Source organism: Varroa destructor, unplaced genomic scaffold, assembly GCF_002443255.2.
Source record: "Varroa destructor unplaced genomic scaffold, Vdes_3.0 BEIS01000003.1, whole genome shotgun sequence".
Classification (NCBI taxonomy): Eukaryota; Metazoa; Arthropoda; class Arachnida; order Mesostigmata; family Varroidae; genus Varroa; species Varroa destructor.
Window position 1 is genome coordinate 34,282,461 of NW_019211456.1, and position 17,030 is coordinate 34,299,490.

General features: G+C 42.2%; 2 protein-coding genes and 1 long non-coding RNA gene across 6 annotated transcripts in view; 2 read left to right on the forward strand and 1 right to left on the reverse strand.

The window, feature by feature from the left end:
• Positions 1-410: 410 nt before the first annotated feature.
• Positions 411-5,233, forward strand: LOC111246652 (uncharacterized). Its single transcript, XM_022796583.2, has 6 exons — positions 411-880; positions 1,655-1,789; positions 2,194-2,349; positions 2,701-2,815; positions 3,241-3,496; positions 3,718-5,233. Exons 1-6 carry the CDS (start codon positions 753-755, stop codon positions 3,918-3,920), a joined length of 993 nt encoding a protein of 330 aa, XP_022652318.1. The 5' UTR covers positions 411-752; the 3' UTR covers positions 3,921-5,233.
• Positions 2,079-4,569, reverse strand: LOC147756863 (uncharacterized). Its single transcript, XR_015325108.1, has 3 exons — positions 4,433-4,569; positions 3,214-3,494; positions 2,079-2,807 (listed from the first exon to the last, which is right to left on the reverse strand). It is a non-coding gene; the product is annotated as an uncharacterized LOC147756863 (long non-coding RNA).
• An 818-nt stretch (positions 5,234-6,051) lies between the features above and the next one.
• The window catches only part of sev (receptor protein-tyrosine kinase sevenless), a 61,177-nt gene continuing 50,198 nt past the window's right edge, over positions 6,052-17,030 (forward strand). For 2 of the 4 annotated variants that reach the window (XM_086985523.1, XM_086985524.1), the window contains exon 1: positions 6,052-7,408. In XM_086985523.1, coding sequence (XP_086841649.1) covers positions 7,253-7,408 — 156 coding nt within the window. In that variant the 5' untranslated portion in view covers positions 6,052-7,252. Of the gene's footprint in view, positions 9,774-17,030 lie in introns of all 4 variants that reach the window. The other 2 variants (XM_086985525.1, XM_086985526.1) reach the window with 2 other exon arrangements.

Consider the following 17,030-nt stretch of genomic DNA (forward strand, 5'->3'; position numbering starts at 1 on the left):
CATGGCCCTTTACTGCGGGTTTGGTATATTGGTCAGTATTTTATACTTTGAAATAGTTAAAACAATAATTACAGTATCAAGCAAAGGTTATGAATGATTTTACATGTTTACGCGAAGCCACACAACCTCTAACTGTGTTGTGATGAGGATTCGAAAATGTCTTGATTAGACTGTAAGCAATAACATCTATGAATAATCACTTCCCTGCCTAGACGCTTACGTAACTGAACAAGTTGAAACGTGTCGAGTGAACTTGGATTGCCACCGAAGCAATTTCGGGTTCGGTAGATGCCAAGCGCCGCCTTCAGATATTAAGAGACGGCATCCTAGATAAGCCCGTACGTGCAGGACATGCTGCATGGTTAGATCATGTGTCGACAAGCGTAGCACATAAACTCATCTCGTCGTTCACTGGTCTTCCTCCGCACGATGACGTTGTAGCTGTCATTGGCGCCGCCCCACATAGTGTGCCTGAACGAAAAGAGTCATTCGTAAGGGCACGCCGAGAAGGCAACCGCCATACGACGCACCTGAGGTAGTCCTTCTCTTCCGCAAAAAAAAACTGGTGAGGTCGTGCTGCGTCTTTTAACCTTGACATTTTTCTACACAAAAAATATAGCGATCCTCTAAGAACAAAAGAGGACGCTTCAAAAGTTAGCAAAGTGAAGTGGTGGCGATACACAACGTCGAACTGTGTTGGCCTCGTTTGTTTCGCTTGTCGTACTTGAAGTAAAGAAAGGCCCACTTTTACGATGCTTCCTTCAGTAAACGCGAGAGCAGCCGCTGCAACAGCCTCTGCAAAAGGCAGTCGTTCACGATCTGGTGTTCAACCAAAGACGTTCCGCGGACGGACTCGACCAAATTTGCCTTTGTCATCGAAGTAAGTTTACGGCAGCAGAACTGCAAGATCTTTTAATCGTGGCCTGGTCCTTCCTTCGATTGTGAAATAACTGACAATGAGGGTAAACGGTTTTGACTCCACCATCAAAGTCATCTCTTTACTTCGAATAAACAGCTTGTATTATATGCAAATCTGTCCTCCACACTATCTTACGTATAGACAGGTATTACTAAAATACATTATTGATTGGTAACTACGAAGCATTGTTAAGAGTGGAATGATACCTGTTGCATTTAAAAACAAATTCACTTTCGCGCAATGTAAACTCGCGATAAATATATTTCTATATACCTATGTTTTGATCCGGTGCTGGCTATCTTCGAAGCTGTGTACGACAATATTCTGGTGCATAATCGACACGAAATCTACCTTGAATAGTTCACAAAGTATTGTTTAGCTACATACTAGAATTTGACTGAATTCTCCATGTAAGGATGTCTACATTACCGTACGCTGCCTTGGCTTAGCGATACTTTGTACGTACTCAATTTATAAACTCTTTTTTTGGAATAGGTCTAAGCTGTAATTAACAGGAACAGTCCATATATAGAGTAATGGTCCAGTAGGACTAAATACTGTAGCCTATGTCAATGTAAGTTTTTGCAGTTGAAAAATTAAATTGACGCCTATTACCGGAAAGCTGGATCTTCGAACCAAATAAGTTGACTAGTGAAAAGTAGGTGCAGTTGCGTATTCAAAGGTGAAAAATCAGTTTCCAATAAAAGCGTGCTTAATTTAATATTGCTGTTATAGATATAAGACAGAAATGTGCCACTACTTAGCCGAGCAAGGTCGGTGCCCCTTTGGAGATCAATGTACGTACGCACATTCGAGAAGCGAGGTGCGATTTATTGAGAGGCATCCAAAGCATAAGACACTTCCCTGTCGGTAAGTATAGTCGCTCGTAGTCGTTTACGGGTGTAAACGACTACGAGCGATCGTCCTGTTGTCATTTCTTGCTACGCTTACCTGTAAAAAGTATTAGCCTGAAACAATGCGTTCGTAATGCGACATGATTCAATATAGTTAAATGAGGTCTAAAGGACCTGGCATAAAGCAAAGCTTTAAAGTAGTACTGAGGCATTCATTTAATTAAAAGCGGACAATTCATCTCAGTTTGAATCATAAGGTGCATTTCAGCTCATCAGGGTCAAAGCTACCAAAAAACTCGTATTCATAGAAGTCTAACAAACAATTTATTTAAAGTGATTTCAAATTACCTATAAAATGAGTAAATTTTGATCGTGGTAGTTTAACGTCAAATTTTGAAATCCAATCGATCTGATATGCAGCGATTTCTCAACCGTGGGTTTTTGTCCATTTGGCGAGCGATGCAGCTTCATTCACTACAAACGCGACCCCGAAGATATCCTCAAGAGTGCCTATGCTCTCTGCCAGCAACAAGCTGTTGCAGCAGAACCTTCCTTCAGTACGACTCATCTATTGAGGTAATTCATGTCATACGAATATTTACACTATATAACTTAATTTATGGAAATATGTTTTTCGTGGATCTATTCAGGCTCAAAGGCGTGCTAATCTTACTATTCTTTTTTTATTATTAACGGTTTTAGTCTTTTTTTTAAGTAGGATTGCAATAAGTCCTGCGTTCATGCTTTTTGAGTTCATGATAAGATACAATTCTGGAATAACACTATATTCTTACATGAAATTTTGCATGTGCACAGAGGTGAACGAGCTTTGTATAAATAGTCTTTTAGTTAAACAGGAACGACCACCACGTCGGAAATAACGTTGAAAAATGATTCCTTTTCATAAATTTTTGTGTCTACGATCAGGTCGCCGTCGGTGACCCTTACTAAGGTATCAGCGCAGGACTCGAAGGAGAATCTTGCTAATGACGATACCCATCAAGTCGAGAGTCATAGCTGGTCTGCATCCTGGACTGAAGTAGTAAGAACAGAGGAATTATGTACTTACTAAGTTTGTCTTCTGAATGTTTGTTGCCTTCATCGATACTTCATTCTACATTTCGTATATAAATTCTATAAATTATAGGCTTTTGCGTACATGTACAAGCAAGTGACATGTGAAAGTACGTTGTTCATGATGATAGGGATTGTGGACTCTATAATTTATAAATTTAGAGCATAACGTCTTTCAAACAAGCTTCAAGGTTTCGATTCGCTTTTTACGGAAAATTTCGCATTTCTCAAATTGGTGTGCGCATACTTAATCGAGCACTTGCGTTAAGGACGTTACGCGAATAAAGACCTTGCAAAAGCATCTGTTCACGTACACGTCGTTTGTATTATTGACTTCTTTTATTTTTACGTATTGTCATTACTTACATATTTTAAAAATAGCATATTTTCCAGGGAATGCATTGTGCAAACGCTTTCCCATTGTCCAGTGCTGAACCCGTCACTCAGGAGCTACTTCAGGTGCCCAGCGCAACATTGCTATCTGTTTCCTGGCCTGGATCGATGTCGTCTTCGCCTCATAGTTCGTCAGGCTTTCCGACAACACCTTCACTGTCGCCACTGTGTTCCCGTTCTGGACATTCAATGGGAAGCATCTCGAGAACTTCTTCCAGCTCGGACCTTTCAGAAAGCGGAGCATCACTTTGGCCCTGTAATAATTCAACTTTAGCTGTAATACGTTCAGATGACGCGATTGCAATGATAATATGCAAATATTAGGAATGTTTACACGAAATCATTCTGAGTACCTAAATTATCACAATATGACGGCAAAACGAAAAAAACGCAACGCTTAAACCCGAGGTGTCTCGTCAGCGACTACGGTTTCAAAAGCTGATTTTAATACTTTTATTTATTTGTATCATTGAACAGCTCAACTTCACTTTGCTCAAGAAAATTCTGGTCCAGGTCTGGCGCAGTCTCACTCGGATATCTTCTGGGAAACCGGTGTTCCTCGAATCACATCACGCTGTAGTTCCGGTTACGGACAACGTCTGCCGGTTTTCAGGGACATCTCATCGAAGGACGAAGAAGGCCAGTTTAACTTGCATAGCTCCTCGGTGGACTTCAGTTAACCCCATGTTTACCAAGCGAGAGCTGGTACTCGGGAAGTGGCAACAGGGTGGTCGAATTTGCCAAAGAAGAAGTGGCAAATCAGTGTAAACATAGATCGTTTTATTTAGTGGACAGGTATATCTAGGACCGCAGGGCAATGATTGCACCTATATATTTCTAGTAACTCCATCAATGACACATATTGTGATGTGTTTTTCGTTGTAGCCGGATGAAAGTGGTGTTAGAAGTGGACGAATTTCTAGTTTTTAACCCTGAAAAGTGAATATGCTTGCCAAGACTGATTCTACCTATTTGTGCAACGTCATCGTGAGGTGACGTGATAACAATTTATGGACGATGTCATGAACCATTGGTCATGAATTAACTTCTACGCCTTATTTATAACATATATTTACGCCTTTACCTGTCAATTATATTTATATTTCTCTCTGTTTGTGTTGAACGTCTTTTTAGGCACGAAGTTTTGATACATGTAGAGGTAAAATTCACGTATTAAAAAAACGACACTTACTGTCTGAGGAAGTCATTTCATCGTAGCGATGCCTTGTAATACAATTGATCACGGTTTTTAGCCATCATCTACTATAGTTGAAGGATAGAAATGTTGACATATTCGAATGCTTACCTAAGCCATCCAGGTTGTATTATACGCAGCTCTAAAATCCAACCCTTAATACCACGTACTTGATCGATGTGAGCCGCCAAATATCGGTACTTTTCCGGTAGGTTGTGTCGTGAATAGCGAACTGTCACTTAGTTCGTAGTGCCAAGAACTGTATCACATGGTTGTCTATAACGATGAATGTCTTTCTGCTTTTACCAACTATTGTACAATTGAGCACCGTTTGAAAAAATCCAATATAAATTTCGATTGCTTACACTACGTGGGCAGTTTTTTGATAACACAGATAATATAGATACGTGCATTTTTATGGCTATTTATTGACCGTTAGACTTAACAACAACGCACTATAGCCCAATTCCGATCGTATTTTAGTCTTAAAGCGTCTGTAAATTGCAATCTATCGAACGGGTCCCAATGTCATAACGTAAAAATGATCATAATAATCATTTAATAATAATTAATTGTTAATAATAATAGTTATATGCTGGCTGTATCAATCTGTAGTAGCGCATGTCGTAGCGTTGTCAAGTGATGCTATTACTATTATGCAGAATTTAATTACGAGAAAACGCCAGTTTCTCTTGTATATAATAATTGAGACGTCTATTGTCCGGGGTATTGTTTTTAGAAAATACGGACTTCTATTTATAACTGTAAATAAAGATGGTTACATAAATGAAACAAGTAGCCAGTGACTCGTTTCTTTTCTGAACGAATTCATTCCGCCTACGTCGATCGCTTCGTTCGTCCTCTTTGTCTTCATTTGTCTGAATCGTTTAGTCTCTCATCTGTTTACAGTGTTCTCGTAGCTCTAACACAGCCGCGCTAAAAGCCATTTCGCTTTTATCCGCACGCAACATTTCAACTATTCGGTAATGAATATATATACATATATATATGATGAATGAATATAAAGGAATAATCTGAACAGTCGTTGATCTTCATTGTTGTTTATTCATCAACATACAATAACACAATACAGGTGCTTCGTATGGGTCTTCAGCTATCGCAAATGTCACCTTAGGTTAGCGTACCTAGGTCTGAATACGATGCATGCATATTATAGATAGCAAATAAGATTATTCACGCCTATGCTTAGCTTACTATATACTTCAAGCACAACTTTCTGGTCCATCTTTATTATCTTATATAGGGCCGATGCTCCGATCGAACAAACTGAATGGCCAAACCTACAGGTGTTAGATTTTCTAGTGTATGCATCTGTTTAAACTAGCCAAATCTATACGAATTTCTCGAGAACCTTGAATTTGAAATCGCTTTCTGGCCGCCTGGACTCTGTCGTGTGACCAAATCTCCTGTTCTGTAAAGCCAGTTTCCTGGCTTCCAAAGAGCTTATTTCGCCCCTCCCGTAGAAGCGTAATTTTGCCGTTTATTTTTCGCGAATGCCTTCGAGTTCTAATATGACCACTACGATGCCAAGGTCGAGTCGACGGGGCTTCGAACTCGAGTGGGAGACTCGGCACGTAACTCTTGGCTTGGGGGCCTTCATAGCACATTTTGCTTTGGCAGCTTGATATTTACTCGAATGTATGTTAGTTTTAAATGAGCAGCGTTGTTACATAGCCAGTCACCGCAATGTCCGGTGTGATATCCTATCTTCGTGTCTCGTTTCGCGCTCCGAGTTCTCGCTAAATTTACAGCGGTTTTTAGTGAACGCAAACAATTTGTAACGCCATCGAGCAACAGAAACCACAGTTGATTGTTCCCATCGCTATATCTAATTACTATGATAGCGCTGCAATGATGTCCGGCAGCCACTGAGGCCATACTTAACGCTATCCGACATACCGATAGAACCATTAACAGATGGAGGCGGCCGTGCGCGATAGCCGGATGTAGTGGCCAGATTGACCTGCACTAGTGCCGAGGCCAGTATATTGATTGCAGCCCTCAGCCCGATCTATCTTTGGCGCTTCTCAGATCTGACACTGGCAGATGCGACAAGTGCACGTGCGGCAAAGCTCCACCCACCGACATCGCAGGGCCAATAAACGATCGCCGCCAACAGTAGGGGCGCCATCTAGCGACAGCCTAGGAAGAATGGAGCGTTCAGCACCAGGACCTGCGCGTCCACCGGGTTCAGTTGCAGGGTAGAGTGCGCACCAGATCGACCAGAGGTGTGTTTTTCTAATGCTACACGATTGACTTTTTACTTATTTTTTGATTGTGGGTCTGGTGTTCGTTGTGTAGCTCTGTATGGTAACGACAGTCTACCTTGTGCTAGCCATACTCTACGGATAGCCACTTAGTGTAGTGCTTGTGACTGCGTAATGATGTTGTTTCTTTAGCAGGTGCAGGAAAATTAGTAGCGAACAAAAAAGATAAATTGATCTAATTGGTGCTTCATCTATAGTGTGCTACTATTCCTGTTGTATTGTGAGCGGAATCATAAAAAAAAACAAAATAAAAGAAAACACTTTTAGCAGTAAAGTGATAAAAATCTGCTATATATTTACAAATCGGAGTATTGTCGAAATCAGGCGAAATCGGAATATAATAACCGGAATAATACATTTGTTCATTGTATCATATCGAGTATATGAAAAATACCTGATTATGGCGTGGCAGTGCGAAGCTGTTCAGGGTGTTCAGTATACTGTCCGCGGTTGTTATTGATTCCTTGTGGTGACTGAGCGAATAAAATTTAGCTAGACGGATTTAAAACGCACCATAGGCAGAGGAGTGATGCGCGGAAAGATGCGGATGAAGAGATCCTTGGGCTGTCGGTGGAGGAGACTCTTCACCGCGGTGATCTTGATGGGCCTCGCTCGGTGCGCTATCGTTTATACCGAGTTAGCGGAAAGCCGGATCAAGGATTTATGTGTACACAAATGTAGCCAGGTATGATTTAATTCCTAAATAAACATGTTGTTATGTGATTTAGTAATTTTTGCATCTGTTGTTGCTAAACAAACAAACAAACGAACGTAAATGTTGAGAGGCGAAGCAAAATTTACCGCGTGAACGTCAACATTGTAGAGTTCGACTAGCGTTTAGTACGCAAGTATATTAACAGAGCACTAAGCTCAGGTATGGAAGACCCATACGACCGTTCTGCACTGCTGTCCCGATGAATCTCTCGTTATACGGGTTCTTTTAAGAATCTAAAGCAATCGATTCCTAAATGCTCCTATTTTCGATCAACATTTTTGTGTCTGGGTAATTCTATCTACGCGATCAAGTGAACGAGGGGTGGAGGCAACACTCATTATCGTTATGAGGGATTTGTGTTACGTGTGAATGATTGATACAACTGTGATAAGCGCTGTGAGACGTTGTATACATATAGTGTTTGTGTGGCAATTCAAATACAAGAAATAAAATGCGGTGCCATGAACGTTGCCTTTGAATTTAATCTAAAAAAACAATAATAATTTAAACGAAGATAACGATATTTTTCGTGAAACACTGCAACAGAAGAGAACATAATTCGCCCTCTTCGCTTCATCTTGACGTGAACGGATAAAAAAATGGGGCGCATTCGAAGAGAAACATGTTTGAATACTATAGATAGTGATACAGGTATGAAGTCCATCGTTCAGGTGTACACAAAACCGAAATGTCTATGTATCACTAGTAAATATTATGTGAAATTGTCAATAGAATTAACGTCACAGAGCTAGTCTCCCGCCCAAAACATTACTATAGTGCACAGAGGTACACAGAGATGCACACCGCACAGTGACTCACAATACCTACCTGTCAATTACATAGCTAAAGCCAATTAATTATTTGTTAATTTTTATTAAAAAGAATTCTAAAACTAATTTCCCCCATTTTTAAGTTAAACACCTAAGTATATATGAATAACGTATGCAGAGATGGCAAACAACTATGGAAGTACTTTTGAAAATGCACTTCATAGGCCTTGGCCCTCAATTAAGCTCTCAATTGAACCCGATTACGAAAACGATGTATTAGACGACAGTCCGCACAACGTTGCGCTAACCGAGAGATATATGTAGTATCGTTGGACAAGTTGAACTTCTGAGAAGTGGCTACAGCCGCAGTAGAGGACGTTCGAACTTGGGCGTGATCCACATTTGACATAAAGACGATGTCGTGCTTAATCGTACTACGTCTGATAGTTAAGACTATACGCAGTTTAATAGATCAGATACAAATAGACTGGTCAGGAAGCGCCAATAACAACGGAGGCGTTCAACTCAACAGGTGTACTTATAATCGAGCCGATCTCGATATATATGCAGTGACTATCTGTACTAGCATCATTCGTGTACATAGCGGTACTTGTTTCTCACATAAAAGTCAACTTGTAACGATCTACCAAGCATCCAGCGACTGTATAGGGACCGGTAACCGCAATCGCATGCTAAACCTCTAGTTCGGATTAAAGGGTAGCCACTAGTGGAGGTGAGTTATGCTATGCTCAAGAGGGCAATTCGACCATCAAGCTGTAGGGGCCGTAGAAGTATTAGTATATTTCTGAATTCGTTCAAGACGGAATAGGTGCGATTATGTGATGCGAAACTATTCGGAAAGTAGTACATTGTGCTGTGGTTTAGGTTCAAAACCTCGACTTTGCAGCCAGCTGGTCGAGCTTAAAGTAAATCCTGAGCCGCCCAAAGCAATGCTCATTGGACGTAGAACTCGGAACATCTATTATGTGGCGTCGTGGCAACCCCGAGTGGAAATCCAAGTATGACTTACAGCAGAAATTGCTATAGTGAACGCTACTATATTTTTTTGCTCCGTTCAAATTAGTCGACGGTGATTTGTTCCGCGCAGAACGAAATAAGATCATCAAAGACATTGCTTCAACCCGGCCTATGTATAGTATTCATCGACACTCGAGCGTTTTTCACTGAACTTGACCGTTGTTTGTACAGCCGTCGACTGCCCCTTTCTGCCTATGGGATCAGCTGGTAAAGGATTCTGTTACATAAACAGCGTGTGGAGCGTAGCGATTCCTCAATTCAAACGACTAATTTGTCACTATTTTTCGAAGAGCAACCCTGATGCATTGTTGTGGCGTAGAATTCCCACAGTCATCAGCAAATAACGTTCCCTGTAGCATTTTCGTTTCGTCCGACTGTAACAACATCAATCATTCTATCGAATTGTGTTCATGGAGAAGAAATTGCATCTTGATGCGAACGACTTATCATCGCTGCCGCTGCGTTCCGTGTTCGATGTACCCCATCTGCTACCTGCGTGCGACAGGGGTTAAGTGCTCGGTAGAAAGGTCTGTTTCTTGTATCATGTTCAACAAAACTGTGCGGTCATGTAAGTGTTGCCATCGTGGTTCCTGGAATAATATTATTGACGTTAACTATCTCATTTAAACAGCTAGACAATGATCAAATATCGATGATATTTGTTAGATAGTTGAAAAACGTGACGGTAGCGTAGTGATTGATTTTAACTTTTAGCCTTACTTCGAAACTACGGCCGCATAGTAAGAAACGGACAAAAATCTATGGCAATCATGAACACGAATGGCATCTACGTCTGTCTCGTTCTGCTTTCGTCCTGCTAAGGTTAGCCCAAGAGAAACTAATACACTGAAGGATTATACTTGTACACACACAGTGTTGTCAAGATGCTGTATTTCGATTGCCATATAGTTTTACTATCTTCTACTTTAAACATCGGTTCGTTATTAGCAACTATCTATCTTACCTCTCGGACATCGCGCATTGTTCTAAATGAACGAAGAGGCGATGTTGTGCAATCCTTGCTTCATGTTGATCGTCGTCATCGTCATTGTTGATTGAGTCCAACTAAATATATAGATATTTTCAGCTTCCGCAGGGTCCGCTTTATGTCATAATGGAACGAGCTTCTCGATCTTACATTAAACGACTCACCAACTGACGCTCGAGGCTGGAAGAGTTTGGTCAGCGTTTGTGGCTTTTGCTCGATGTAGAGGTTTGTCTGTACTATACAATTCCGTCTTTCCAGTTGTGCTTGGCCTGCTTCACGGAAAGGAAATACCAGCTGGATGACGAGTCGAGCCAGCATCGAACGAGAGCTTTTTTTTCCTTAAAGACGGAGCAAAGACACCGTCCTATGATTGGGCTTTATCCAACTCAGTGTTTCCACTGCTCTGATCTTTGAAATGCGAAACTCTAACAACGCAAATTGCCGCATCGATCCGTTCGTCATTTGCTTTAGCTATTGGTGTTCATATGTAAAGGGAGCCTGCAACAGTCACTGACCTGTTATGCTACGGCCATAAAACGCGTATCAGGAACCTATCCATTTAGCACTGGTCGACCACAGGTACGCCATTGAAACGCAAAGAACGACACAACACCATATCAGTAGAGACCTGTTACTGCCTCTAACAGATTGAAATTTCGTATAACTAGAATAAACACAACGGTTGGGTTAACTATAAAAATAATCGATTCTTTTAGCGAATTTATTTATAGTGAGCGAAACAACTTGATAGAAATCGGCTTCTACCTAGATTTGGATCGTGTACCAGGAACACGACTGTTTGCGTCAACCCGTACATACATACTAATATAATAATGTCAAGCAATCAGTCCGATAGAGGTGATGCGTTTCTGCTGGCCATAGAACATCGATAGCGCAGACAATTTTGTTATTTCGAATGAACCTTTATCTCTCACTGCGAAATGTTTTTTACTTGACTATTCGCGGGGTTCTTGTAAGGTGTACGATAACTGTCAGAGGTTCCAGAAGTAACTTCTTAGCTGCGAAATAGCTCAAAGCTACGACACGGCAGTAGGCAGACTGAAACGTTTCACACTGAGGGGTCCATTTTACGGCGTATTTCCGCAGCCGTTAGATTTCTGGCCATGCAACTGACGCTGGTAACAGAGACCTCAATCAGGTACAGGTACGTGTACCGAGCAGCAAATATGGCGTCTCATACCCTGCTCCTTATAAGCAAACAACTGTTGAATTGAATGATTCGGTCAAAGAAATATAACCTCGTAAGTTCTAGGGCGGGGCTCTGTAGCATCAATTCAATAAGTAAATAAATAAATGGTGTCTTCCCTATTGAGGGCTCTCAACGGATATCAACGTAAACGTAAGAGATTACTAAAAAAAAAAAAAAAAAAAAATTCTTTGTCTCTTCAGTAATAGTACCGTTGATGTGGGTGACCGTGTCATGTTTTTTTCGCTGTTTGTCTATAGCGACGATCCCAGCATGCGACAACCCAGACTCACCATTGACTGATACTATAAACCGATGAGCGTGCAGCGTAACTGCAGCCATCATTTAGAAGATAGATAGTTTTTGTTGGAAATAAAAGCACATAATTGAACATCAACGAATACGAGAAGGGCATTGGTGAGATATTGGTTAATGACAGTGGGAATTTCCTAACAAATGGAAAGGAAGTACGAGCCGATACACGCTATTTCTTAAAACTATTATAATTAAATTCGATGCTGTTTAAAGACTGCATTTTCATGGATTCAATTCATGGCAACATCACCTTGCTGGTTATGAAAATAAAACTAGCACCCGCTGGGTAGTGGACGGATGGTATCTAACGAGTTCTTTGTTGATTCGTTTGTTTCTTTCGGTTGCTGATTTTATGCTGGCCTGGCGTCCACCCCCCGGCATTGAGCAATCATATAATATATGAGTTGTAGTATAACGGCCGGCAGTAGCGTGCTACCGATTTACCTATATCAACGCTAGCCGCCATCCCCTGTACGGGCGGGTAGTAGCTCATGGAACACCAGAAGCCCCACTGCCAACGGCAGTGCCAACGCAGCGACGTCCGCTTCGCTTGAAGAGGTCTTTTGTTGTCAATGAGCATCACTTCCGTTGTCGCGACCACCTTATGCTTCTCTATGGATGTTCCACTCGTACCACAAGCAATAAGAGCGGACTATCAGCCTAATTTCGAACCCGCAGACGACTACCTGTCTATGAACAGCAAATAGTTCAACCGGTACATTGGACTCGTTGCAGAGGTGCAGTCACACTGCTAGTGAGAGAGTGAGATACGAGCGAATTTGTCGCCACGGCGGCAGCTTTTCTGAGTGATGAAAACATCAGCCGCAGCAAAATGCCCCTACCGCTACAATGTCGTCTATGTCACTTGTTTTGCCAATAGGTAAACGGACCACGCGGCCAGAAGCATAAACCTTCGAAGGAACGTGGCAAAAAAATATCTGTAATGTTGACGCAGCTATTGCTTATAGTGCTAACTGCGATCAATTCATACTTTCTGCAACGGCTAACCAGCCAAACAACCAGTCAGCCTATCACCGCTCTTCTTTTTACAGTTCAGTGAACCCCATATATGTGTACTAACTACTAATGAACTAAGCTGTATTAGTAATCTTTTCGTTCAGCTTTCATACTTCGCCGTATAGAGAAGCCAATGATCCATGGTACCCCCGCAACAACAGTGGCGGGGGATCCTGGCCCTAAGGAAACACACTAACATAACAAACATGATGAAAAACTATGCTTCAGAATGCACCGACGAGAAGTTACAGTTATTATTACGAGCTTGATTTAAGATAAAATCGCGTATTGCGGGTTTATTCTGTCTGCCGTCTGAATTAGGTAGCATCATCGTACCAGCCTATAATACAGAACTAAAATAGTGCAATTTCGAAATGAAGAAGCGGATTATCAAAAAGTGTTCAAAAAGGCCCATGTACAGTTCAGGGTAGCAGACAACAATTGAAGTATACCTCGGTTCAACAATGTTCGTTGGGCTGACATGTGCACGTGTGCACGCATACAAATACAGGTCCACAACGGATGAACTGACCTGACGAGTTCGGTTGACGGGCAACATAAGTGCCTTCCACTAAAAATTCGACAGAGCGGCATGGTTGCCGGTTAATTGCAGGCTCGCCATAGAGGAGTGGCTACGAACGTTTCTCATATTCTTTTTCTTGCACAGTACCTCGTCTGTTCACCTGTTGCAAAGGCGGTTGAAGCCCGTATTTTGTCATACAGCATTAATAAAATGACTTTGTTGTTCGCTCATCAGGTCGTATCAGAGGGTGTCACCTGTTTTTCCTTGTCGAAAATTGTGCAGTACTGATAGTCAGATTCGACCGGCTCAACATGACCGGGCAGGTACCCCACAGAGTGGTTGATGTCATAAGACGGAATGCCGTAAAAAACGTCGGCGTCAGCCACAGCACGCCAAATGGATGTGCTTTAATATCAGTTCGGGGCCAGGAATTGCAGTGTTGTTGTCATGCGTAAGTTGACGGTTTTGGGCCGGATAACCTGTTCCGCCGGTAGCGGATGGGCCTTCAGGATGGCGAAGCTGATCACGTATTTCACAGAGATTTTAGATTCTGTGCTCCAATTCTGTGCTTATTTTGTGAACACACGGACTAGGTTCCGATCAGTAGGTCTGGGTGGCAAACGTACTATATGTTAAACAAGGCTGACAAACCGCGTTTCAAGGGCGAAATCCACCTCTTCAGCTGCCCCAGCTGCACAGACGGCTGGATTTGAAAGTATAACCGAAATATGCTTTCTACATCGATCGAACTATTAAATATACGTAGATAGTAGTATGTTATTTCAAAAGTATTCAACACTCGAAATAACACAGATTTGTCCATGTACCTATTCCTCCATTGTTTATGACCAGTCGATAGTTTGTTGTTGTTGTCTCCCACCAACCGGCTTCAATTGATTCGGTTATAGCGACTTTCTACTGTTTGCTGTATACCGTATGCGACATATACAGGACGTCACCCATCCATAGCTTCATCGCTTTGTTGACGGCGGCGGAGAGCGACTATCGCCAGCCACAGATGCAACGTAGCGTGACGTAATATGTTGGCTATTGTCGTCGCTGCCGCTGCGATGGCGGCACCGGATTTCGTTGAGAACGAGCAAGTGCGGCTGGTACCAGCGGCATTACGTGCAGTTACCTGGCCTGGTTCCCATACACCCACCCACTGTAGGCCATGCGATATTGCCTATTGCCAAGTCTAACCTTATTTTCATCCCTATGGAGCGAACTTTGCCTAGCGTATATCATTTGATAGGATCTGCTATCCAGCTAGCATGGAATAGATACCACAAGAACCGACGCGTCGTTGACGCTTCTGAAAGAAGAAAACAACACCGCAAGGTACCGTAAGGTAGGTGGACCTAAGGATGCTAAATTAAAGGTTTTCGATTCGAGCAGCGCGTGAAGGTCATCTAAAATAGCGATTGCAATTCGCGTTTCTCCGAAAAATATAAAAGTCATCATCTTGACGAATATTTCACTTGGAGAAAACCTGGAAGGCCTTCTACATACATCTTGCCGTTTCTAATGTGTCCGCAATTATAGCAGAGATGCCTACGTTCAATGTCTGCTTTGGCTCCTTTTTTTCACTCTACTGTTAATTTCGGTAAGCGGCGTGCTGTAGCTAACGATGACAGCGGAAATGTATAGTATATGTATGTATATATATATATATAGTATAGGGTTATAGTGCCTAACATACACAGACGAAGCCACCACGCCCCAGTGACTCCTTCAGCGGTTATTCATAATTTCGATATCCCGACGAGGTGCTACTGACTGAATACGCCAGCTGGATTGCGGTAGAGGCAGGGAATGCATCACCGTGAGAAACTCAACGTGCACAGATTACTTCGTACACCTTCATGTTCTAACTCAGCCGTCGACAGTTTCAAATCTGAATACTTCTGTTAAACCTATGTTTGCAATAGGTTGAAAATAAGGTTACAGGCCGAAACCGTACTGATTTTTAGGCTGGAGCAAAACGAAATTTGCGAATATTCATATGCACTTCAGTGAAAATGAGGCAGGTACAAGAGAGCAGTATTTGCATACGTATGTAGCTTACAGTTGACCTTGGTGAAGTTGCACCTCAGAAGAACACTCCAAGCAGTTGGCATTTATGCTTTGGGGCATGTTAAAGAGACAAACTGCACAGCTAGAGTGAACCAATACCTGTTACCTATATTTATTAGAGAAACATATTTGCACAGCTTCGTTTATCTATAGAACAAATACGCTAGGACTTGTTAAACGATATTTGGAATGAAATCCAATTTTACTTCGGAGACATGTTAAAAGCATTTTAAAATAGCAACACGTTGCGTTAGTAAGTTGGTGATCAGTTGGTAATTTACGGTTAACGTTAGCACTAATGAGGTTTTTGCTCTGTCTTATTTTCTTCCCCGCTCCCGCACCAACAACATTAAGATTGGACAGCAACAGTTGTACAATTAGAGTAATCTCAATATAATTCCGCTGAATTGTGCTTCGTGTTTCCTTAACCCCATGTAGTCATTGGCAGGCTCGCGAAATAATTAGTCCTGCGGTGCCTACATCACCCGGTAGTAAACATCCATCTGAAGATCCCATCACATCTTCATGCTGTCGTCACCCAACGGGCGGGAGGTTTACCACGACAGAGGCGATGAACGGTGGTAGCATTCTTTCCTTTTTGCTTGTTCTTAAGTAAGTAGGGATTCACAGCCTCTCCAGCCTATCGTGCTGGTCCCCAGACTTGAGCCGTGTAAAAACCATAAACTGGATCATATTACGTATCGCATCATTAGCTGAACGTGATAGCTCTTAGCATGACGACAGTCACGATACTTGCGTTAGTTTTTGCAGAAGAAGTAAAAAGTTTATGTGATCCGCGAGCTTTTTTTTCTCATACATTGTATTTTGTTTGACGCCGTCCGCATATTACAGAGGGGCGTGCTGTGCTTTATTTGTATTGTGATTGGAAGTTTAACTGGAACTGCTGTTGCTGTGAATGTCGACGCTCCTATTTAAAATACGGCAGTACGTGACACGCTGCTGGATTTAGCTGGATCGGATCTCCATCACTGGTGGGTCCTGTGGGCCTGGGACCTTGTGGGCGGCTACACTAACAGCAACGGCCGCAAAGGCGAAAACGCAAGCGCCAGATCTGGTCGCAGCAATTTTTCAGCAATCAACGCGGAAATAATTATCATCATTGTTGTCATCATCATTAGGCTAACTTCGTAACTTGGACGAAGTGGACATTGACGAAAACGTGTTACCGGCCTGCGTTCGCCGCGGCTGTAGATCGTCGTGTTGCTTGTCGTACCGAATCATTAACCTTCCAAAAAATGGTTATTGTTTTTAACCCGATCAACATCGTTCCGACCGGTACGATCTGTGCCGTTATCAGGATATAAAACATTCAAGTCCCCCCTGAAAGCACGGCCGGCGAGCAGTGACTGGCCAGCTTGTAAAGACGTAAGAATGTGCACGCTAATGCCAACCAAGAGAGAACAATCCAAGTAAACGCACCGTTCAGACAAACGATCCCAGTTCCAGTGCTATGCTCAAACAAGCAAAGCTGTAAAGGACGGTAACGTATGCCAATGCATCATCGTCTGCTGGCAGAAACGCCGCGACCGCTTCGTCGTGTGGCGTTGCACTTCGAGTCGAATAGCTCCAATTGTTACGAATTGAAAACGGGCTCAGATAACTCAAAAGACGAGGAGGGTCATTGAAACGCTAAATTT